The sequence below is a fragment of the Chiloscyllium plagiosum genome, unplaced genomic scaffold (genome assembly GCF_037043375.1).
Source record: "Chiloscyllium plagiosum isolate Xiang-an unplaced genomic scaffold, Cpla_swu_hap1 HiC_scaffold_4, whole genome shotgun sequence".
Lineage (NCBI taxonomy): Eukaryota > Metazoa > Chordata > Chondrichthyes > Orectolobiformes > Hemiscylliidae > Chiloscyllium > Chiloscyllium plagiosum.
In genome coordinates, this window is record NW_028270142.1 from 146351430 (window position 1) to 146371698 (window position 20269).

General features: G+C 44.4%; 1 protein-coding gene and 1 long non-coding RNA gene across 2 annotated transcripts in view; one reads left to right on the forward strand and one right to left on the reverse strand.

Annotated features, from left to right (window-relative positions):
* LOC148150499 (uncharacterized) overlaps nt 1-20269 on the reverse strand; it is a 171391-nt gene that overhangs the window by 27559 nt on the left and 123563 nt on the right. The gene's annotated exons all lie outside the window — the stretch shown is intronic.
* Nucleotides 753-6007, forward strand: LOC122548802 (actin, non-muscle 6.2-like). The gene is made up of 3 exons (XM_043687579.2): nt 753-876; nt 1144-1286; nt 4648-6007. The coding sequence occupies exons 2-3, from the start codon at nt 1161-1163 to the stop codon at nt 5650-5652; spliced, it is 1131 nt and encodes a 376-aa protein (XP_043543514.1). The 5' UTR covers nt 753-876; nt 1144-1160; the 3' UTR covers nt 5653-6007.

A 20269-nucleotide genomic window follows, 5' to 3' on the forward strand; every position in this document is an offset into this window, starting at 1 on the left:
GTGGGCCATTTTGCCCTTCCAGCCTGATCAGCTATTCCATAAGATCGTGGCTGATCTGATACGACATTAATCCCAAAACATTCATTACTCTAAAATCCGACTGACGTCGCCTTGTATAATGTCAATGACGTAGTATCCGCTGCCCAGGAGGGGTCGACTTATGATCCTCAAAAACAAGCAATTTCTCCTCATTCTGTCTTAAATGGGAGATGTCTCATTTTGAAACCATGTCCCTTAGGTCTAGAACCCTACACGAATATGAAACACTTTCAGGGAGAAGGATAGAAAGTGAAGGGGGAAAGGGGGGAGAAAGGCAGAGACTCATGCAGTTAAATTGACTTCTTGAATATTTTTATTGTGAGGTGATAAATGCTTATCGAGCAAGGTATTGAAATTACCAGGGGTAGGAGAGAATGTGTGCTTGAGGTTACAGTCAAATCAACCATGATCTTAATAAATGAAGAAGCCAGCTCAAGGGGCTGATTGGCCTACTCCTTTTTGGTATGTTCATGTGAGCAGCAGTCTCGATGTAAATATGAATATTAAAAACAACTAAAAAAGTGAACAATTCTTCAAAGGAATTTAAGGTGTAAAAGGTGAGTTAATGAGATTCTTAGCTCTGATCCAGGCACTTTTTTTCCCTCGACCTTCAATTACTGTTAGTGATACCCATCCTCCCTTAATTAGCTATTCTTCACTCCACCCCACTCCAGTTCTCAATTGGTTGCATTGGCACGCCTCCGCCTTCTTCAGCCTCAGTGATTGGTTGTTCTAACACAGGCTATGAAGGGGACCAACACCAATAAAGGCAGAAGTGGTAGTAGCCTGCTGTAGTATTCTTCCTGGTTAGACAATCCTGCTGTTCTCTGTGAGCTGGTAAGTGGGGTTTGGCAATTAAGGAGTATGAGGAAGTAGAATTTGTGCTCTAACTAAATTGGTTGGAATAAGTTTTGTTTCAACTTTAAATATTATGATGTTTGTTGTGACTTTAAAGACTTTAGTTTGTGTTGAATATAATGTTTTTGTAACCCTTTTTTTCAATTAAAAGGGCTGGTTCTGGCATGTTGGCTGATGTTATTTTGATTATTTTTATTAAAAATTGATCTAAAATGTGTTATGATTTAGAAAACGTTTTTCCTCTAGCCTGCAGATTCTAAACCATGGCTGAAGATGAGGTTGCCGCTCTGGTGGTGGACAATGGGTCTGGAATGTGTAAGGCCGGCTTTGCAGGTGATGATGCTCCCAGGGCTGTGTTTCCCTCCATTGTGGGACGCCCCCGTCACCAGGTGAGCTCTGATTTTAACAAAAAGATCCTTTGTTCCTCTCTAGTGTTATGTAGGGAACTCGATCTCTCGTGTAAACATAACATGTCTCTAGTTTTGTAGTCTGTCTTTTTTTTAACTGCAGTATGTTGTAGTAGCAGTTTGTATTTGATATTTCTAATTAACATCAAAGCAGACCTGAAATCATTTGAAGACCTGAAACCTGAGCTGTTGCCTAGTTGTGCTGGACTGGGGTGAACAAAGTTTTAAAAATCTTGCAACACCAGGTTAGTCCAACAGGTTTATTTGGAAACACTAGCTTTGAGTGCTGCTCCTTCCACAGGAAGTGTGGAGAATAAGATTGTAAGGTGCAGAATTTATAGCAAAAGTTTAGTGTGATGTAACAAATCATATTGCAAAAGACCTGGATTGCTTAAGTCTCACCTCTTAAAATGAACATGTTGGTTTCAGTTATTTCTTATGTAAATTACAGAACTTTTTAAAATTTACGTTTTTCAAGTGAACTTTAACAGTTAGTGTAATGTCTGCCAAATAATGCATTGAAGGTGAGGTGCCCTGTGTGAGACTCATGCCACAATGTTCAGAATGGTTCTAATCTTTAAAAATGAAATTACAGAATGCAGTTTTGAACAAAACAAATGTAATCTTGCAGGTACAAATTCACCCTATGGGTGCGGTGTTTGTAAAGTGGTATAACTCGGTGGAAGTGAATGAGAGGGGGTTTATTTGAGTGTCCCTAAATCTGTTTTTTTTAAGATTGTGGCACAGACAGCCTCACACCTTAAATGCATTATCTGGGCTGACATGATGCCAATTTTAAAGTTTACTTGAATGTAACTTTAAAGTTTCTTTCTTTACACGTGAAAAAACTGAAGCCAACATGCTCAATCTAAAAGCTGAGAGAATTGGCAAACAATCCAGGTCTCTTTCAATATAGAATTTCAGTTACATTACACTGTAAGACACAATTTATAGCAAAGGTTTACAATGTTATACTCTATAACTACCTGATGAAGGAGCAGTCCTCCAAAAGCTAGTGCTTCCAAGTAGTCCTGCTGGACTAAAACCTGGTATTTTTGGGTTTTTTTAGCCTAGCATATGCTGAGGATAGCGGTGGAATGGGTCAGATTATGTAGCCATTCCTTTCCTGATTCCTCAATCCTGCTGAGAAGAAAAGTTGGCTGGCTGGCTGTCCCTCCCACAGAATTCCTCTTCCTCTTTTGAAGCTCTACATTTCCTTAAAATGTCCTGGTGTCTCTCCTCCCAGTGGAATATGGAGGAGGCTGTTCAGCTGTTGTCTATCTGTAGCCTCATCCACTTTACTGCCAGTGTTCTACAATCCTCATTCAGCAACCAGTTTTGAAATTCCTAACTAACCTCACTATCTTGGGTGTGTACCCTTGACTCTCTGGTATTGTGCAACATGTTTCCTGATGTTACATCTGAAAACTTTGCAGTTACACGAGCCACTCTTGGGCATCTTTCCCTGAGAAGGAAACAATTTATCCAGACTCCAAATAGATCTGGTCATTTTTTTTAGTTTTTTGCCTTTCATTTTTGGTGTGTTGGCTACACTGAGCTGAGACTTGTGCATAGGTTTAAAGTGCAATGTTTGGACTCAGTTTAACTGAGATCCAGGTAGTGATGCTAAAGTCAACATTTGTGGCTCATTGGTGAAGGTATTGCTCACTCGCATTTCTATGGTCTCTTGGGTGTGTGGAGGCAGCCACGGTTGCTGTCTGGAAAGGGCTCCAGAGTTTGACTTGTGGCAGAACAGTGCTCCAAATCAGGATGGTGTGAATTGGAGTGGAGTTTTCTGGCAGTGATGTCATCTGCCCTTGTCCTCCATGTGGTAGTGGTCATGGTTCAGAAGGTGCTGCCAAGGGGACTTGACCCATTACTATAGGGCAACTTGTGGATGGTACACCCCATTATGACTGCATTAGTGTGAATGGTGAAAGTCCAAGCTTACAGACAGTTTACAAGAATACTAACTGGTGTCACCTGGAGAATGCACTATTTAAATATTTGATCACTAACTAGAGTTTGCTTTAGATATAACTTCACTAAAGGAACTGTTCTGAAGAATGAAGCAGAATTGTTCAAACAACGACTGTTTACAGGTTTGCTTGCCAAGACAGGGGCTGGATGCTAACAGAACTCCCAATACAGACAACTGAGCTGAACAGTCTATTTTAAATTGGGTTTTCTACAATTATTTAGCATTCCTGGATTATTCAGCAAATGCTATCCAACACTTATGGTACTGCATTTGGATATTGGAATCTTCAGTGTAACCTAATTAAAGTCAAGACCTTATCTCCTGTAAACTACTTATTTGATACCAAACACTAGTGTGTGGATACATGGTCAATGTGCCTGATATTAACCCAGCCCTGAAATTCACCTATGACATCATTGTGTAATAGGCAAAAAATGGTCTTGGTTTGACAGCAGCATTGGTGGTGAGTGTGACTTGTAATATTACTCCACAAGCTAACTTCACTTGTTTGTGAAATGAGCTTTTGCCTAATCCTGAAAATAACCTCTTTCTCAGAATGAAAGAAGTAGCCTAGATCCTCTTCATGAGCCGATATCTTGTTCCTTATGCCAGAGTCTTTATTATTCCTTTATGGAAGGTAGGCTTCAATGGTTGGCCAGCACTTACTACCCTCTGAGCTGTCAGATTAGATTACTTAATGTGGAAACAGGTCCTTCGGCCCAACAAGTCCACACCAACCCACCGAAGTGCAACCCACCCAAACCCATTCCCCTACATTTTACCTTCACTAACACTATGGGCAATTTAGGATAGCCAATCGACCTAACCTGCACTTTTTTTTTTCTTTGGACTGTGGGAGGAAACCGGAGCACCTGGAGGAAACCCACCCAGACACTGGGAGAATGTGCAAACTCCAGTCAGTTGCCTGAGGTGGGAATTGAACTCTGGTCTCTGGTGCTGTGAGGCAACCGTGCTAATGACTGTGCCACCATGCTGCCCAGGTAGACCCAAAATGATGGGGAGGGTATGCCAAACCTAGTTCCACCTGAAAGGACCAGTGCATCAGACAAACCACACTGAATCCTGTCTTTGAATGACACTGGAGCAGTGTATTTCCATCTAGGAGTTACCTCTAAAGGTACAGTTTTTGACACCACCTTGCAACTACAGTAGTTCGGGGCAGTTCACCAGTATCTTTAAAAAGTGAAATCCAGGGAAAATGTTGGCCCAGTGACTGTCCCAGCAATGGCTTTTAAAAAGACTACTTTGGAATGTCAACTGAAATAGTCTGAATAGGAGTGTTTTTTTTTTAAAAGATTAATCTGTGCTTGAGTTATTCTTATCTTTATCATCTTGTTCTAGGGGGTGATGGTTGGAATGGGTCAGAAAGACAGTTATGTTGGTGATGAAGCCCAGAGCAAGAGGGGCATTCTGACCCTGAAGTACCCGATTGAACATGGTATTGTGACCAACTGGGATGACATGGAGAAGATCTGGCACCACACCTTCTACAATGAATTGCGAGTGGCCCCAGAGGAGCATCCTGTTCTCCTCACGGAGGCACCCCTCAACCCCAAAGCCAACAGGGAGAAGATGACCCAGATCATGTTTGAGACCTTCAACACACCAGCCATGTACGTTGCCATTCAAGCCGTGCTGTCCTTGTACGCCTCTGGGCGTACGACTGGCATTGTGCTCGATTCTGGTGATGGTGTGTCCCACACCGTGCCCATCTATGAAGGGTACGCCTTGCCTCATGCCATCCTGAGATTGGATTTGGCTGGCCGGGATCTCACTGATTACATGATGAAGATCCTGACCGAACGTGGGTATTCCTTCACGACCACAGCCGAGAGGGAGATTGTGCGTGACGTCAAGGAGAAACTTGCTTACACGGCCCTGGACTTTGAAGCTGAGATGCAGACAGCCGGCACCTCCTCAGCCTTGGAGAAAAGTTACGAGCTGCCTGATGGTCAAGTCATCACCATCGGCAACGAGCGCTTCAGGTGCCCAGAAACCCTGTTCCAGCCCTCCTTCATTGGTATGGAGTGTGTTGGGATTCATGAGACCACTTATAACAGTATAATGAAATGTGATGTAGATATCAGGAAGGATCTGTATGCTAACATTGTCCTGTCTGGTGGAACCACCATGTTCCCAGGTATTGCTGATCGGATGCAGAAGGAAATCACAGCCTTGGCTCCGAGCACAATGAAGATTAAGATCATAGCTCCCCCAGAGAGGAAGTATTCAGTATGGATCGGAGGTTCCATCTTGGCTTCTCTCTCCACCTTCCAGCAAATGTGGATCAGTAAGCAGGAGTATGATGAGTCTGGGCCATCCATTGTCCATCGCAAGTGCTTCTAACATGCTTCTAGGGCTCTAGCCGTTGAAAGTGACAAATCCCTGGAGAATAATGTTTTGTTTCTCTCTGATCTGCCTTTGCTCAGGCTGATCTAATACATTCTCCCCTGTTCCTCCTGCTTCCTCTTCCACTTCCTCCTTTAGTCATGTGCAGTTTGAATATCTCCTTTTTTGGGCAATGGAGACCATACCATTATGATCTGAAATGGGCTCTAATTGCCAGTGAAGAATAATTTCTTTTTTAAAAAGCAGCATTACTGTCCTTTAATTCATGAACTGATGGATAATGTCTGTGACACTGAAGGTTTACATAGTGGTGAATGTAACTTTATCATGTGAAAATAAATCACTTTGTCAATTTTTTTTTCTGGATAATCATTTCTTTTGAGAACAAGAAACGTGAATTCAGTGAGTTTTGCAGTCAGTCAGGCTGAGAATTGGACTCAGTTTCAAATTTATACTTCTCCTCACTGCAACAACTTTCATTTTAAGATAGCAGATGTTGTAATTTATATTTATTATAACTGCTAAAACAAATTTTAATGGGACTGATTGGAGGACATCTTATTTAGCAAGATGTTGCCTGAAGGAGCATATTCAGCATTGTGTGGCTTCAGTTGGCTGAAGCTCTTTTCATAACCGGAACAGCATTTATCTACAGTACTCCACTTTCTACCAGCTCTAAGTGGTGTCTTAATCAGACACCTCTGTTTTCATTGAGAAGAAAGTGAGGTCTGCAGATGCTGGAGATCAGAGGTGGAAATGTGTTGCTGGAAAAGCACAGCATCCAGGGAACAGGAGAATCAACGTTTCGGGCATAAGCCGAAAGAAGGGCTTATGCCCAAAACGTCGATTCTCCTGTTCCCTGGATGCTGCCTGACCTGCTGCGCTTTTCCAGCAACACCTTTCCACCTGTTTTCATGTAGCAGTTTGCTGCCCCATTTCAGTGACTGCACTTTGTTCACTAGTACACTCTATCTGCTCACAAAAGCTGCAGTCTTTATTCTTGCTCCTGTTTTCTGAGGTCTGAGAGGGAATTTTTTTTACATAACTTCATTTATTTAATAGGATTTCATGTAAATAACACTTTGATACCTCCACTTGAGGGAGATTTCTCTAACTAGAGCACATTATGTCCTCTCGAGAGATTCCTTGCCATCTACATATGCATTTAAAGCACAACTGTAAACACTGAAGCTGTAGCTGGCATCAAAGCACTTGAAGGGGATTGTTTTTCTTAAAAACCAGGTCCATGATGAGGGTCCCTATCAGCCAAGGTATGGGCAGATCAGACTAATTTTGTCAAATATTGGGTCAGGTTCAAGGACTTGAATGGCCTCCTTTGGATTCTTCACAACAAACGTGTACTTAATTTTTTTTTTGAAGAAAAGGACACTGCAAGGTTTTCATCTTGTACTTAACATCACTATTTCTTAGTTGTCCTGGTAAGGAGAATAGTGACCGAATGACCAGTACTGACCTCCAGTGGGAACCTGACCCTGGAGACTGTGTCATGACAACATCTCTACTAACTTGTTCACGCAGTATTATTAACTGCTTTTCCCCTTTTTAAACTGGCGATCGTGAATTGTTTGGATTTTTGACAAAAGCAGAACTGAAGATCTAAGAGCAAAGTTTTATGCAGCGACAAATCAACCCATCACTAACCACAATGAAGGGTCTAACCTGGCTTCACACTTGCAGCAATACTGTAGAGAGGAAGAGATTTAAAATTTGACATAATATGCCATACCTAAAAGGCCTTCAATCTACACTTGCATAGCTGTATCAATAGGAGAATAGATTTGAAGATAATGCAGACCTGTGTCAGTTTGGGACCAGGTGAGAGAGGGAGGTATGCCTCCCCAGGGAAAGGAGTAGATGTTCAGTGGTAGTGGGGGCTAGTCCAAATGGAGAACCTTACACCTAAACCAACATCCCTGCTGGTTTGAGCTGATTAAGTGAGAAGTAATGCTTGTCGCTCAGACAATGACTGATTCTCTCCTAAAAGAGAAAATCTATAGCTCAGTGCTGGGGCAGCAAGTTAATTTGGATGAGGAAAACTATTGCACTATAGCTAAGAATGTAGATGACAAAAAAATAAGTGGGAGGATGTAGGTGGAAGGATAGAGACCAGTAAGTAGGCAAAATACTTGACCGACTAAAATGTGAGGTTCGGCACTTTAGCAGGAAGAATAAAGGTGCTGAATATTATTTAAATTGATAAAGAATGCAGAAAGCTATATAGCACAGGGATTTAGGAGTCCTCATCCGAAGAAGTAGGACATTCTCATTTTCAAACTCATTCAGTGTAATCATGGCTGACTGTTTAACTCCGTACCCTGTTTCTGCTTTCTCCCCACACCCTTTGATATATTTAACCCTCCGTCTCCATGTGCAGCACATGGACTGCAGTGATTTTAAAAGGACAGTTCGTTGTCTTCTCAAGGGCAGCTCGGGACAGGTAATGAATGCTGGCCCAGCCAGGGACACCTACATCCCACAAGTGAACCTTTTTTGAAAACAAAATTGATAATTCCTCAAACATTGTGTTTTGGCCTCAACTGCTTTGTGTGGCATAGAATTCCACAGGCTCACCACTCTCTGGATGAAGCAATTTCACTTCATCTCAGTCCTTAGATACACAGGCTTTAGAGATATACAGATCCTCCCCTTAGGGGCAACACGGTGGCTCAGTGGTTAGCGCTGCTGCCTCACAGCGCTAGGGACCCGAGTTCAATTCCAGCCTCAGGTGACTGTCTGTGTGGAGTTTACACATTCTCCCAGTGTCTCTGTGGGTTTCCTCTGGGTGCTCCGGTCTCCTCCCACAATCCAAAGGTGTGCAGGTTAGGTGAATTGGCCATGATAAATTGTCCATAGTGTTCAAGGGTGTGTAGGTTTGGTGCTTTTGTCAAGAGTGTGGACTTGTTGGGCTGAAGGGCCTGTTTCCACACTAGGGATTCTATGATTCTACCTAAACCTGTCAAAGGATCTGTATCCCTTTGCTCCCTGTCCATTCATGTATCTGTCTAGATAGATCTTAAATAATGCTATTGTGCCCACCTCTACCCATCCACTGGCAACATGTTCCAGGCACCCACCACCCTCTCCATAAAGAACTTTCCATGTATATCTCCCTTAACATTTTCCCCCCTCACCTTGAACTCGTGACCAGTAATTAAGACCCCTACTCTGGGAAAAAGCTTCTTCCTATCCACCCTGTCTATACCTCTCATGATTTTGTAGACCTTATTCGGGTTCTCCCCTCAACCTCTGTTTTTCTAATGAAAATAATCCTAATCTACTTAACCTCTCTTCACAGCTGGCACCCTCCATACAAGGCAACATCTTGGCGAACCTCCTCTGCAGCCTCTCAAATGCATCCACATCCTTTTGGTAATGTGGCAACCAGAACTGTACACAGTATTCCAAATGTGGCCAAACCAAAGTCTTATACAACTGTAACATGACCTGCCAACTCTTGTACTTAATACCCTGTCTGACGAAGGAAAGCATGCTGTATGCCTTCTTGACCACTCCATTGACCTGTGTTACCACCTTCAGGGAACAATGGACCTGAACACCCAGATCTCTCCGTACATCAATTTTCCCCACAGCTTTTCCATTTACATTATGGTTTGCTCTTGAATCGGATCTTTGAAAATGCATCACCTCGCATTTGCCCGGACTGACCTCCATCTGCCATTTCTCTGCCCAGTCTATCTATATTCTGCTGTATTCTGACAGACCCCTTCACTATCTGCTACTTCACCAATTTTAGTGTCATCTGCAAACTTGCTAATCAGACCACCTATACCTTCCTCCAGATCATTTATGTACATCACAAACAACAGTGGTCCCAGCACAGATCCCTGTGGAACACCACTGGTCACAGGTCTCTATTTTGAGAAACTCACTTCCGCTACTACTCTCTGTCTTTTGCTGCCCAGATAGTTCTTTATCCATCTAGCTAGTACACCCTGCACCCCATGCAACTTCACTTTCTCCATCAGCCTACTATTGGGAACTTTATCAAACATCTTACTGAAGTCCATGTATATGACATCTATAGACCTTCCCTCATCAATCAACTTTGTCACTTCCTCAAAGAATTCTATTAAGTTGAAATTCTATTAAGCTGCTCAAAATTATGTTGTCTGTTACTGACAAGCCCATTTTCTTCCCAATGTAAATAGATCCGATCCCTCAATATCTTCTCTAGCAACTTTCCTAATATTAACATCAGGCTCACCAGACTACAATTACCTGGATTATCCCAGCTACCTTTCTTAAACAAGGAGACAACAGGAGCAATTCTCCAGTCCTCTAGGACCTCACCTGTGTTCAGGGATGTTGCAAGGATATCTGTTAAGGCCCCAGCTATCTCCTCTCTTCCTCAGTAACCTGGACAGATCCCATCCAGACCTAGGGACTAGTCCACCTTAGAATACCAATACTTCCCCTCTCCTTATGCCAACTTGACCTAGAGTAATCAAATCCCTAGCCTCAACAATCATCATGTCCCTCTCATCTGTGAATACTGATACAAGGTACTGTTATGAATCTCCCCCATTCTCTCTGACTCCACGCATAACTTTCCTCCTTTGAGTGGGCCAACCCTTTCTCTCTTTACCCTCTTGCTCCTTATATACAAATAAAAGGTTTTGGGATTTTCCTTAACCCTGTTTCTAAAGATATTTCATGACCCTTTTTAGCCCTCTTAATTCCTCATTTCAGATTGGTCCTACTTTCCTAATGTTCTTCTAAAGCTTCGTCTGTTTTCAGTGGCCTAAACCTTATGTACGTTTCCTTTATTCTCTGAGCTAGTCTCACAATTTCACTTCTCAACCATGGTTGTCTAATCTTGTCATTTCCATCCCACATTTTCAAAAGGACATGTCTGTCCTGCATTCTAATAAGCCTCTCTGTAAAGGCCTCCCACATATTAAATGTGGATTTACCTTCAAACAGCTGCTCCAATCTACAATCACCAGCTGCTGCCGAATTTTGGTACAGTTGGCCTTCCCCCAATTTAGCTCTTCCTTTAGGACCACTCTTGTCCTTGTCCATGAATATTCTAAAACTTATGGGATTGTGATCATTTATTCCCGAAGTAATCCCCGACTAAAACTTCAACCACCTGGCTGGGCTCATTCCCCAAAACCAGGTCCAGTATGGCCCCTTCCCAAGTTGGACTATTTACATGCTACTCTAGAAAACCCTCCTGGATGCTCCATCTAGACCTCTAACACTAAGTGAATCCCAGTCAATGTTGGGAAAATTAAAATCTCCTTTCACACTACGCTGTTACTCCTACATCTTTCCATAATCTATACCTCTATCTCACGCTCACTGTTGGGAGGCCTGTAGTACAGCCCCAACATTGTTACCAAACCCTTCCTATTTCTGAGCTCTGCCCATATTGCCTCAGTGCTTGAGTCCTCCATAGTGCCCTCCTTCAGCACAGCTGTGATAGCCTCTCTGGCCAGTAATGCAACTCCTCCACTCCTTTTACCTCCCTCTCTATCCTGCCTGAAGAAGGGCTTATGCCCGAAAGGTCGATTCTCCTGTTCCCTGGATGCTGCCTGACCTGCTGCGCTTTTCCAGCAACACATTTTCAGCTCTGATCTCCAGCATCTGCAGACCTCACTTTCTCCTGAAGTATCTATACCCTGGGATATTTAGTTGCCAATCGTTCCCTTCCCTCAACCAAGCCTCAGTAACAGCAATAACATCATACTCCCAGATACTAATCCAACCCCTAAGTTCATCTGCCATTCTGACTACACTTCTCACATTAAAACTAATACATCTGAGACCAGCTGTCCCTTTCATCAACGTCTCCCTGCCTTCTCTTCCCCTTGGTCACGCTGACTTCATGATCCAGTTTTTTACAGGCTTTAGTTACTGCCCCCTTACTGTCCACTAACCTCCTCATTTGGTTCCCATCCCCCTGCCACATTAGTTTAGACCTTCCCCAACAGCATTAGCAAAAGCACCCCCAAGGACATTGGTTCCAATCTGGCCCAAAGTTTTTTTTATTAATTTGTGGGATTTATGTGTCGCTGGCTGGCCAGCGTTGATAGCCCATCCCTATTTGCCCTTGAGAAGGTGCTGGTGAGCTGCCTTCTTGAATCGCTGCACTCCACTTGCTGTGGGTTGACCCATAATGCTGCTTGGGGGGGAATTCCAGGATTTTGACCCAGTGACACTGAAGGAATGGCAGCATATTTCCAAGTCAGGGTAGTGAGTGGCTTGGAGGGGATCTTGTAGCTGGTGGTGTTCCCAAGTACCTACTGCCCTTGTCCATCAAGCTGGAAGTGGTTGTGGGTTTGGAAGGTGCAGTATAAGGATCTTTGGTGAATTTCTGCAATGCATCTTATAGGTAGTACACAATCCTGCTACTGAGCATCGGTGGTGGAGGGATTAGTGCCAATCAAGTGGGTTGCTTTGTCCTGGACAGTGTCAAACTTCTTGAATGTTGTTGGAGCTGCACCATCCAGGGCAAGTGGGGAGTATTCCATCACACTCCTGACTTGTGCCTTGTAGATAGATTTTAGGGTGTCAGGAGGTGCGTTACTCGCTGCAGTGTACCTAGTCTCTCATCTGCTCTAGTAGCCACTGTGTTTATGTGGGGAGTCCAGTTGAGTTTCTGGTCAATGGTAACCCCAAGGATGTTGACAGTGGGGGATTCAGTGATGGTAATACTGTTGAATGTCAAGGGGTGATGGTTAGAGTGTCTCTTCTTGGTGATGGACACTGTCTGGCATTTGTGTGGTGTAAATGTTACTTGCCACTTGTTGGCCCAAGCCTTCAGTATCTGAGGAGTCGTGCAATCATCGGCTAACAATCCTCACCTTATGACACAGGGAAGGTCATTGATGCAACAGCTGAAGATTGTTGGGTCTGGGACACTACCCTGAGGGACTCCTGGAGCTGAGATGACTGACTCTCCACAAACACAACCATCTTCCTTTGTGCCAGGTATGACTCCAACCAGCGGAGTGCTTGCCCCCTGATACCCATTGATTCCAGGCGAAAGTGAGGACTGCAGATGCTGGAGGTTAGAGTCAAGAGTGTGGTGCTGGAAAAGCACCGCAGATCAGACAGCATCCAAGGAGCAGGAAAATCGATGTTGCTGATGAAGGGCTTTTGGCCAAAACATCGATTTTCCTGCTCCTCAAATGCTTCCTGACCTACTGTGCTTTTCCAGAACCACACTCTTGACTCATTGATTTCAGTTTTGCCAGTGCTCCTTAGAACAAAGAACAAAGAAAATGTACAGCCCAGGAACAGGCCCTTCAGCCCTCCAAGCCTGAGCCGATCCAAATCTACTGTCTAAACCTGTCGCCCAATTCCTAAGCATCTGTATCCCTCTGCTCCCCACCTACTCATGCATCTGTCCAGACGCATCTTAAATGAATCTACTGTGCCTGCCTCTACCACCTCTGCTGGCAAAACGTTCCAGACACCCACCACCCTCTGTGTGTGAAGTACTTGCCGCGTGTATCCCCTTTAAACTTTTCACCTCTCGCCTTGAAAGCGTGACCTCTCGTTATTGAATCCTTCACCCTGGGAAAAAGCTTATCTTTATCTACCCTGTCTATACCCTTCATGATTTTGTAAACCTCAATCTTTTTTCTAATGAAAACAAACCTAACCTACTCAACCTCTCTTCATAGCTAGCACCTTCCATACCAGGCAACATCCTCGTAAACCTTCTCTGCACCCTCTCGAAAGCGTCCACATCCTTTTGGTAACCTGGCGACCAGAACTGTGCACAGTATTCCAAATGCAGCCGAACCAATGTCTTGTACAATTTTAACATGAGTTGCTAGCTCCTATACTAAATACCCCGTCTAATGAAGGCAAGCATACTTTCTTGACCACTCTAGCCAACTGTGAAGAAACCTTCAGGGTACAATGGACCTGCATTCCCAGATCTCTCTGCCCATCAACTTTTCCCAACTTCTCTTCCGTTCATTGTATAATTCACTCTAGAATTAGTCTTGCCTAAATGCATCACCTCACGTTTGTCTGGATTGAACTCCATCTGCCACTTTTCCGCCCAACTCTCCAGTCTATCTATATCCTCCTGTATTCTCTGACAGTCCCTTATATTTTCTTCTACTCCACTAATCTTCGTGTCATCTGCAAACTTGCTGATCATATCAACAGTGCCCTCTTCCAGATCATTTATGTATATCACAAACAACAGTGGCCCCAACACTGACCCCTGTGGAACACCACTGGTCACCTTTCTCCATTTCGAGAAACTCCCTTCAACAACTACTACTCTCTGTCTCCTGTTGCTCAACCAGTTCTTTATCCACCTGTTTAGAACACCCTGCACACCATGTGACTTCACTTTCTCTATTAGTCTACAATGGGGAACCTTATCAAACGCCTTACTAAAGTCCATGTATATGACATCCACAGCCCTTCCTTCATCTATCAACTTGGTCACTTCCCCCAAGAACTCTATTAAGTTGGTAAGGCACGATCTCCCCTGCACAGATCCATGTTGCCTATCACTGATAAGCCCATTCTTTTCTAAATATAAATAGATCCTGTCCCACAGTACCCTCTCCAGCAACTTCCCCACCACTGACGTCAGGCTCACTGGTCTGTAGTTACCCGGAATATCCCTCCTACCCTTCTTGTACAGGGGGGATAACATGAGCAACCTTCCAGTCCTCCAGCACCTCACCTGTGTTTAAGGATGCCACAAAGATATCTGCCAGGGCCCCAGCTATTTCCTCTATCTCCTCCCTCAGCAACCTGGAATAGATCCCATCCAGTCCTGGGGATTTGTCCACTTTAATAACCACTTGCCTACCCAACACATCTTCCCTACTTATGTCAACGTGATCCAGACTAATCAAACTTCTAACTCTAGTCTCAACATTCATCATGTTCCTTTCCTTGATACCATACTCAGTCAAATGCAGCCTTGATGTCAAGTGCTGTCACTCTCACCTCACCTCACCTTTGAAATTTAGCTCTTTTGCCCATGTTTGAACCAAGGCTGTAATGAGGTCAGGAGCTGTGACCCTGGTGACACCCAAACTGGGCATCACTGAGCAGGTAAAAACAATGACTGTAGATGCTGGAAACCAGATTCTGGATCAGTGGTGCTGGAAGAGCACAGCAGTTCAGGCAGCATCCAAGGAGCTTCGAAATCGACGTTTCGGGCAAAAGCCCTTCATCAGGAAGGTGCAGGTGCTGCTTGGTAGCACTGTTGATGAGCCCTTCCATCACTTTACTGATGATGGAGAGTCGACTGATTGGGCAATAATTGGCTGGGTTGGATTTCTCCTGCTTTTTATGTACAGGACATACTGGGCAATTTTCCACATTGTCGGGTAGATGCCAGTGTTGGAACTGTACTGGACAGCTTGGCTAGCGGAGCGGCAAGTTCTAGAGCACACGTCTTCAGTACTATTGCCGGAATGTTCTCGGGGCCCATTGCCTTTGCAGTATCCAGTGGCTGCAGCCCTTCCTTGATATCACGTGGAGTGAACTAATGAAGCGTGGTATCTGTGATGCTGGGGATCACAGGAGAGCCCAAGATGGATCATCCACTCAGCACTTCTGACTGAAGATTGCTGCAAATGTATCAGCCTTATCTTTGCCCTGATGCGCTGGGCTCCTCCATCATTGAGGATGGGGATATTTGTGAAGCCTCCTCCTCCAGTGAGTGAGTTAATTATCCACCACCATTCACCACTGGAAGTAAGAGGGCTGCAGAGCTTCGATCTGATCTGTTGGTTGTGGGATCGCTTAGCTCTGTCTGTCACTTACTATTTATGCTGTTTGGTAAGTAGTCCTGTTTGGTAGCTTCACTAGGTTGACACCTCATTTTCAGGTCTGCCTGATGCTGCTCCTGGCATGGCCTCCTGCACTCTCCATTGGACAGGGTTGGTCGCCTGGCTTGATGGTAATGGTTGAGTGGGGGATGTACCGGACCGTGAGGTTATAGATTGTGCTGGAATACAGTTTAGATTAGATTAGATTACTTACAGTGTGGAAACAGGCCCTTCGGCCCAACAAGTCCACACTGACCCTCCGAAGAGCAACCCACCCAGACCCATTCATCTACATTTACCCCTTCACCTAACACTACAGGCAATTTAGTATGGCCAATTCACCTAACCTGCACATCTTTGGACTGTGGGAGGAAACCGGAGCACCCAGGAGAAACCCATGCAGACACGGGGAGAAAGTGCAAACGCCACGCAGACAGTTGTCTGAGGCAGGAATTGAACCCGGGTCTCTGGTGCTGTGAGGCAGCAGTGCTAACCACTGTGCCACCGTGCTGCCTAACAGTTCTGCTGCTATTGATGGTCCACAGTGCATCATGGATGCCCAGTCTTGGCCTACTAGATTGGTTCAAAGTCTGTCCCATTTAGCATGGTGTTAATGTGACACAGTATGATGGAGGGTATTCTCAATGTCAAGGACAGTGCAGTGGTCACTCTTACTGACACTGTCATGGACAGATGCTTCTGCAGCCAGCAGATTGGTAAGGATGAGGTCAGGTATGTTTTTCCCTTTTGTTGGTTCCTTCACAACCTGCCGTAGACCCAGTCCAGCAGCTATGCCCTTTAGGACCCGACCAGCTCGATCAGTAATGCTGCTGTTGAGCCACTCTTGGTGGTGGGACACTGAAATCCCCCACCTAGAGGACAGTTTGTGTCCTTGCCACCCTCAGTGCTTCCTCCGAGTGATGTTCAACATGGAGGGGTACTGCTTTATCAGCCATAGGAGGACGGTACATGGTAACCAGTAAGAGGTTTCCTTGCCAATGTTTAACCTGAAACAATGAGACTTCATGGGGTCCGGAGTTGACGTCAAGGACTCCCAGGGCAACTTCCTCCCGACTGTATACTGCTGTGCCACCACCTCTGCTGGGTCTGCACTGCCGGTGGGACGGGACTTATCTGGGGATGGTAAAGGCGGTGTCTGAGGTGTTATCTGTAAGGTGTAGACTGTCCAATTTGTAATAGTCCCACCTCCTCCAGAACTATTGCCAAAACTCTGACCCTCTTCCTCCCCCACCATTTCCCAAACCACGCATTCATCCTGCCTATTGTTTCAGTCCTACTCTGACTAACACGTGACACTGTTAGCAATCCTGAGATTACTAATTCTGAGCTCCTACTTTTTTAACTAACTCCTAACTCCCTAAATTCTGCTTGTAGGACCTCATCCTGTTTTTTTTACCTATATCATTGGTGCCTATATGCACCATGACAACTGGCTGTTCACCCTCCCCTTGAGAATGTTCTGCAGCCAATCGGAGACATCCCTGACCTGTGCAACTGGGAGGCAACATTCCCTTAGGGAGTCTCATTTTCAACCACAGGGAGATGACCGCAGGGGACACCTGCACTGGATCCCGCTCTTTCTCTGCCTTTTGGTCATCCATTCCATTTCTCCCTCAGCAATCCTAATCTACGGTGTGACCGATTCACTAAAAGTGCTATCCATGACCACCTCAGCATCACAGATGCTCCAAAGTGAGTGCATCTGCAGCTCCAGAGCTGTCATGCGGTCTAACAAGAGCTGCAGCTGGACACACTTCCTCCATGTGAAGGAGCCAGGGACATCAGCCACGTCCCAGAACTTCCATGTTGAGCAAGAGGAGCATAACACGGGTCTGAGATCTCCTGCCATTTTTAATCTTAAATTTAACTTAGTCAAACCATAATATCAAGTAATAGATAAAAGAGAAAAAGAAAATGTTGTACCAATCACACAATAAAAAAGAAATAGAAAACCCTTACCTTATCAACACCTAGGCGGCAGGTGGGAGATGCTACACGTCGTATCTCGAGTTCAGCCATTGCCCAAATATATTAGTTCACTCACCATCCCAGAGTGCAGTTCGACCACTCCCACTCAGCTCCTCGCTCTCCCTGACTCTTGAGGTAAGTCCTTTCGGGGGGAAGTTTACCTTCCAAGCAGCCCCCGGTCCTCGCTCTCCCCGCTTCTGTTGCTGCTGAAAATGGGTGAGCTTGTTGAAATAAATTAGATGCAGAAAGGCTGTTTCTCTGATGAAGAGTTGAAACGTTAGCGTGTTTTCTCTCCATGGATACTGCCTGACCCGCCGTGATCTCCAGCATTTTTTGTTTTCAGTACAGGTTTCAGCATCTGTGTTAATTCGCTCCTACAGTTGTTTCCCTTGTGTGAGAATCTAGAACTAGATGGCATAATCTCAGAATAAGAGGTTGGCTATTAAAAACATGTTCAAAGGCTTTAACATCCTTGGGGTTCCTATTGACTAACAACTGAATTGGACCATTACCGCAGCAAGAGGAGTAGGTAAGAAGCTGGTAGTTATGCTGACTACCCAGCCTGTCCATTAACAATAAAGCAGAAGTCAGGAATGTGAAAGGATAATTTCCACTTCCTGGATGAGTGCAACTCCAACTTGATACTATCCAAGACAAAGCAGCCTGCTGGGATTGGTATCCCATTCTATTCACTCTGCATTCTCTCCTTACACCTACACTCCTTCCACCTAGGACGTAGTTTGACAAATGTGTGTATTTTCTACAAAAAACATTGCAGCCACTCACTAAGGCGCCTTCAGCAGCATCTTTCAAACCTGCAACCTGTAGCATTTCAAAGATGAGGACAGCAGGTGAGCGGGGATAATACCAAAAGAATATTTCCCTCCAAGCCACACACAATCTTGACTTGGAAACAGACCGTCACTCCTTCACTGTCACAGCCTCGAGATCCTGCAACATCAGTGTGCGCATACCTACCACAGGAGTTGTGATCAGTCAAGAAGGCAGCTCCCCAGTGTTCTCCATGAATATGAAGGATTTTTTTAATTGAGTTCAATAAGCACCAAACATTGTGATAATATCATGTGGATTTAAGATTAGAGTAAAATAAGACCTTCTGGGTGACAGACCTCCCCATAGTCTTTGTAGTTAGGGCAAATCTATTCTTATAACTGATAAATGGTTTCAGAGATGCAAAAGAAACTACCTAATTACTTTATAAGCCTCTTCTTGCTAAACTGAAAATTGGCATGTAAACAGGAAGGAACCGAGGCACTTAGAAATGATGGATGGCAGTACACATTGTGATCATCATCTTCTCTCGGGCATAGTGCAATCAAGGGTTATGGAGATAAGGCAGGAAGAGGATACTGATTAGGAATGATCAGCCATTGGCGGTGCAGGCTCGAAGGGCTGAATGGCCTACTCCTGCACCTATTGTCTATTGTCTATTATCTAATTAGGGATGGGGGGGAATGCGGGGGTGAATGCTGGTACAGACAGCAATACCCACATCCCATCAATAAATACATTTTTAAAAATTCATGAGAATATGGAGATGATTCAAAATTAATTAGTTTTGGTATCAGCGAGTATTAAAGTTGAAATGAGGTACACAGAAGAGTAGGAGAAACAGCTTGAAACAATATGGAATTGGGTGACAGCAGATACGGTCCAAAGTAGATTGGAATGGAAGTTAGTGTAGCAATGTTTCCATCACAAATAATCACACAGGAAAATATTCACTGAGATCTAGCTCCAGAAAAGAGGCCTGGATAATCAAAATTCCTGAATATCAGGGATACAGGAAAGATAGGAGGAAAAATATATCAGCAGTTTAAATAATAGTGCTTTAAAGATTACAACATAGTGTTTCAGAGGGAGAACCATGAAACAGTGACTAAAGTTCTACCTTCAGCTAATTCTGCCTTCAATGACTTACCAGACTAATGCCATTTACAAGTTCGCTGATGCCCCCACCATAGTCAGTCAAATCTCAAGATGGCAATGAAACAGACAACAGACAGGAGATGGAAGACCTGGAAAAATGGTGCACTGAGACCAACCTAGCTCTCTATGCCAGCAAAACGAAGGAACTCATTATTGACTTCCAATGGGATGTTACTCATGCCCCCCTACACATTAACAGCACAGAAATGGAATGAGTGGAGAGTGTCAAGCTCCTGGGAGTGGTCATCCACAACAAGCTTTCTTAGACTCTTCATACGGACGCACTGGTTACAAAGGCCTAACAACATCGCTTCTCCCTCAGGCAGCTGAAGAAATTTGGCATGACAGTGAATACCCTCGCCAATTTTTATAGGTGTGCCATCAAGAGCATTCTGTCTGGATGTATCACTACCTGGTATGGCAACTGTACCATTCAAGATTGGAGACGGTTACAGAGAGCGGTGAACTCAGCCCAGACAATCACAAAGGCCAACCTCCCATCTATAGAATCCATCTACCAGGTCCACTGTCACGGAAAGGCCGCCAGCATTCTCAAAGATCCATCCCACCCTGGCAATGTTTTTCTATAACCTCTACCGTCGGGGAGAAGGTACAGAAGCCAGAACACACGCACCAGCCAGTTTCATAACAGTTTCTACCCTCCTGCTGTTAGAATACTGAATGGACTCTCAAACTCTTAATATTCGCCTGTCCCTGTGTTTTTGTTTTTGCTGCTGTTTACCTATTATTTACTATCTATGCGACTTAACTCTGTGACCTGCCTGTATTGCTCGCAAGACAAAGCTTTTCACTGTGCCTCAGTTCAATTCATTTCAATGTGCATTGCAACTGACAAGATCCACAGTAAACTG

Excerpts from the sequence above, each read along its gene's own strand:
- LOC122548802 (XM_043687579.2), top strand. The coding sequence starts at position 1,161 with ATGGCTGAAGATGAGGTTGCCGCTCTGGTGGTGGACAATGGGTCTGGA. Across the intron at positions 1,287-4,647 it reads TGGGACGCCCCCGTCACCAG|GGGGTGATGGTTGGAATGGG; the intron begins GTGAGCTCTGAT and ends ATCTTGTTCTAG.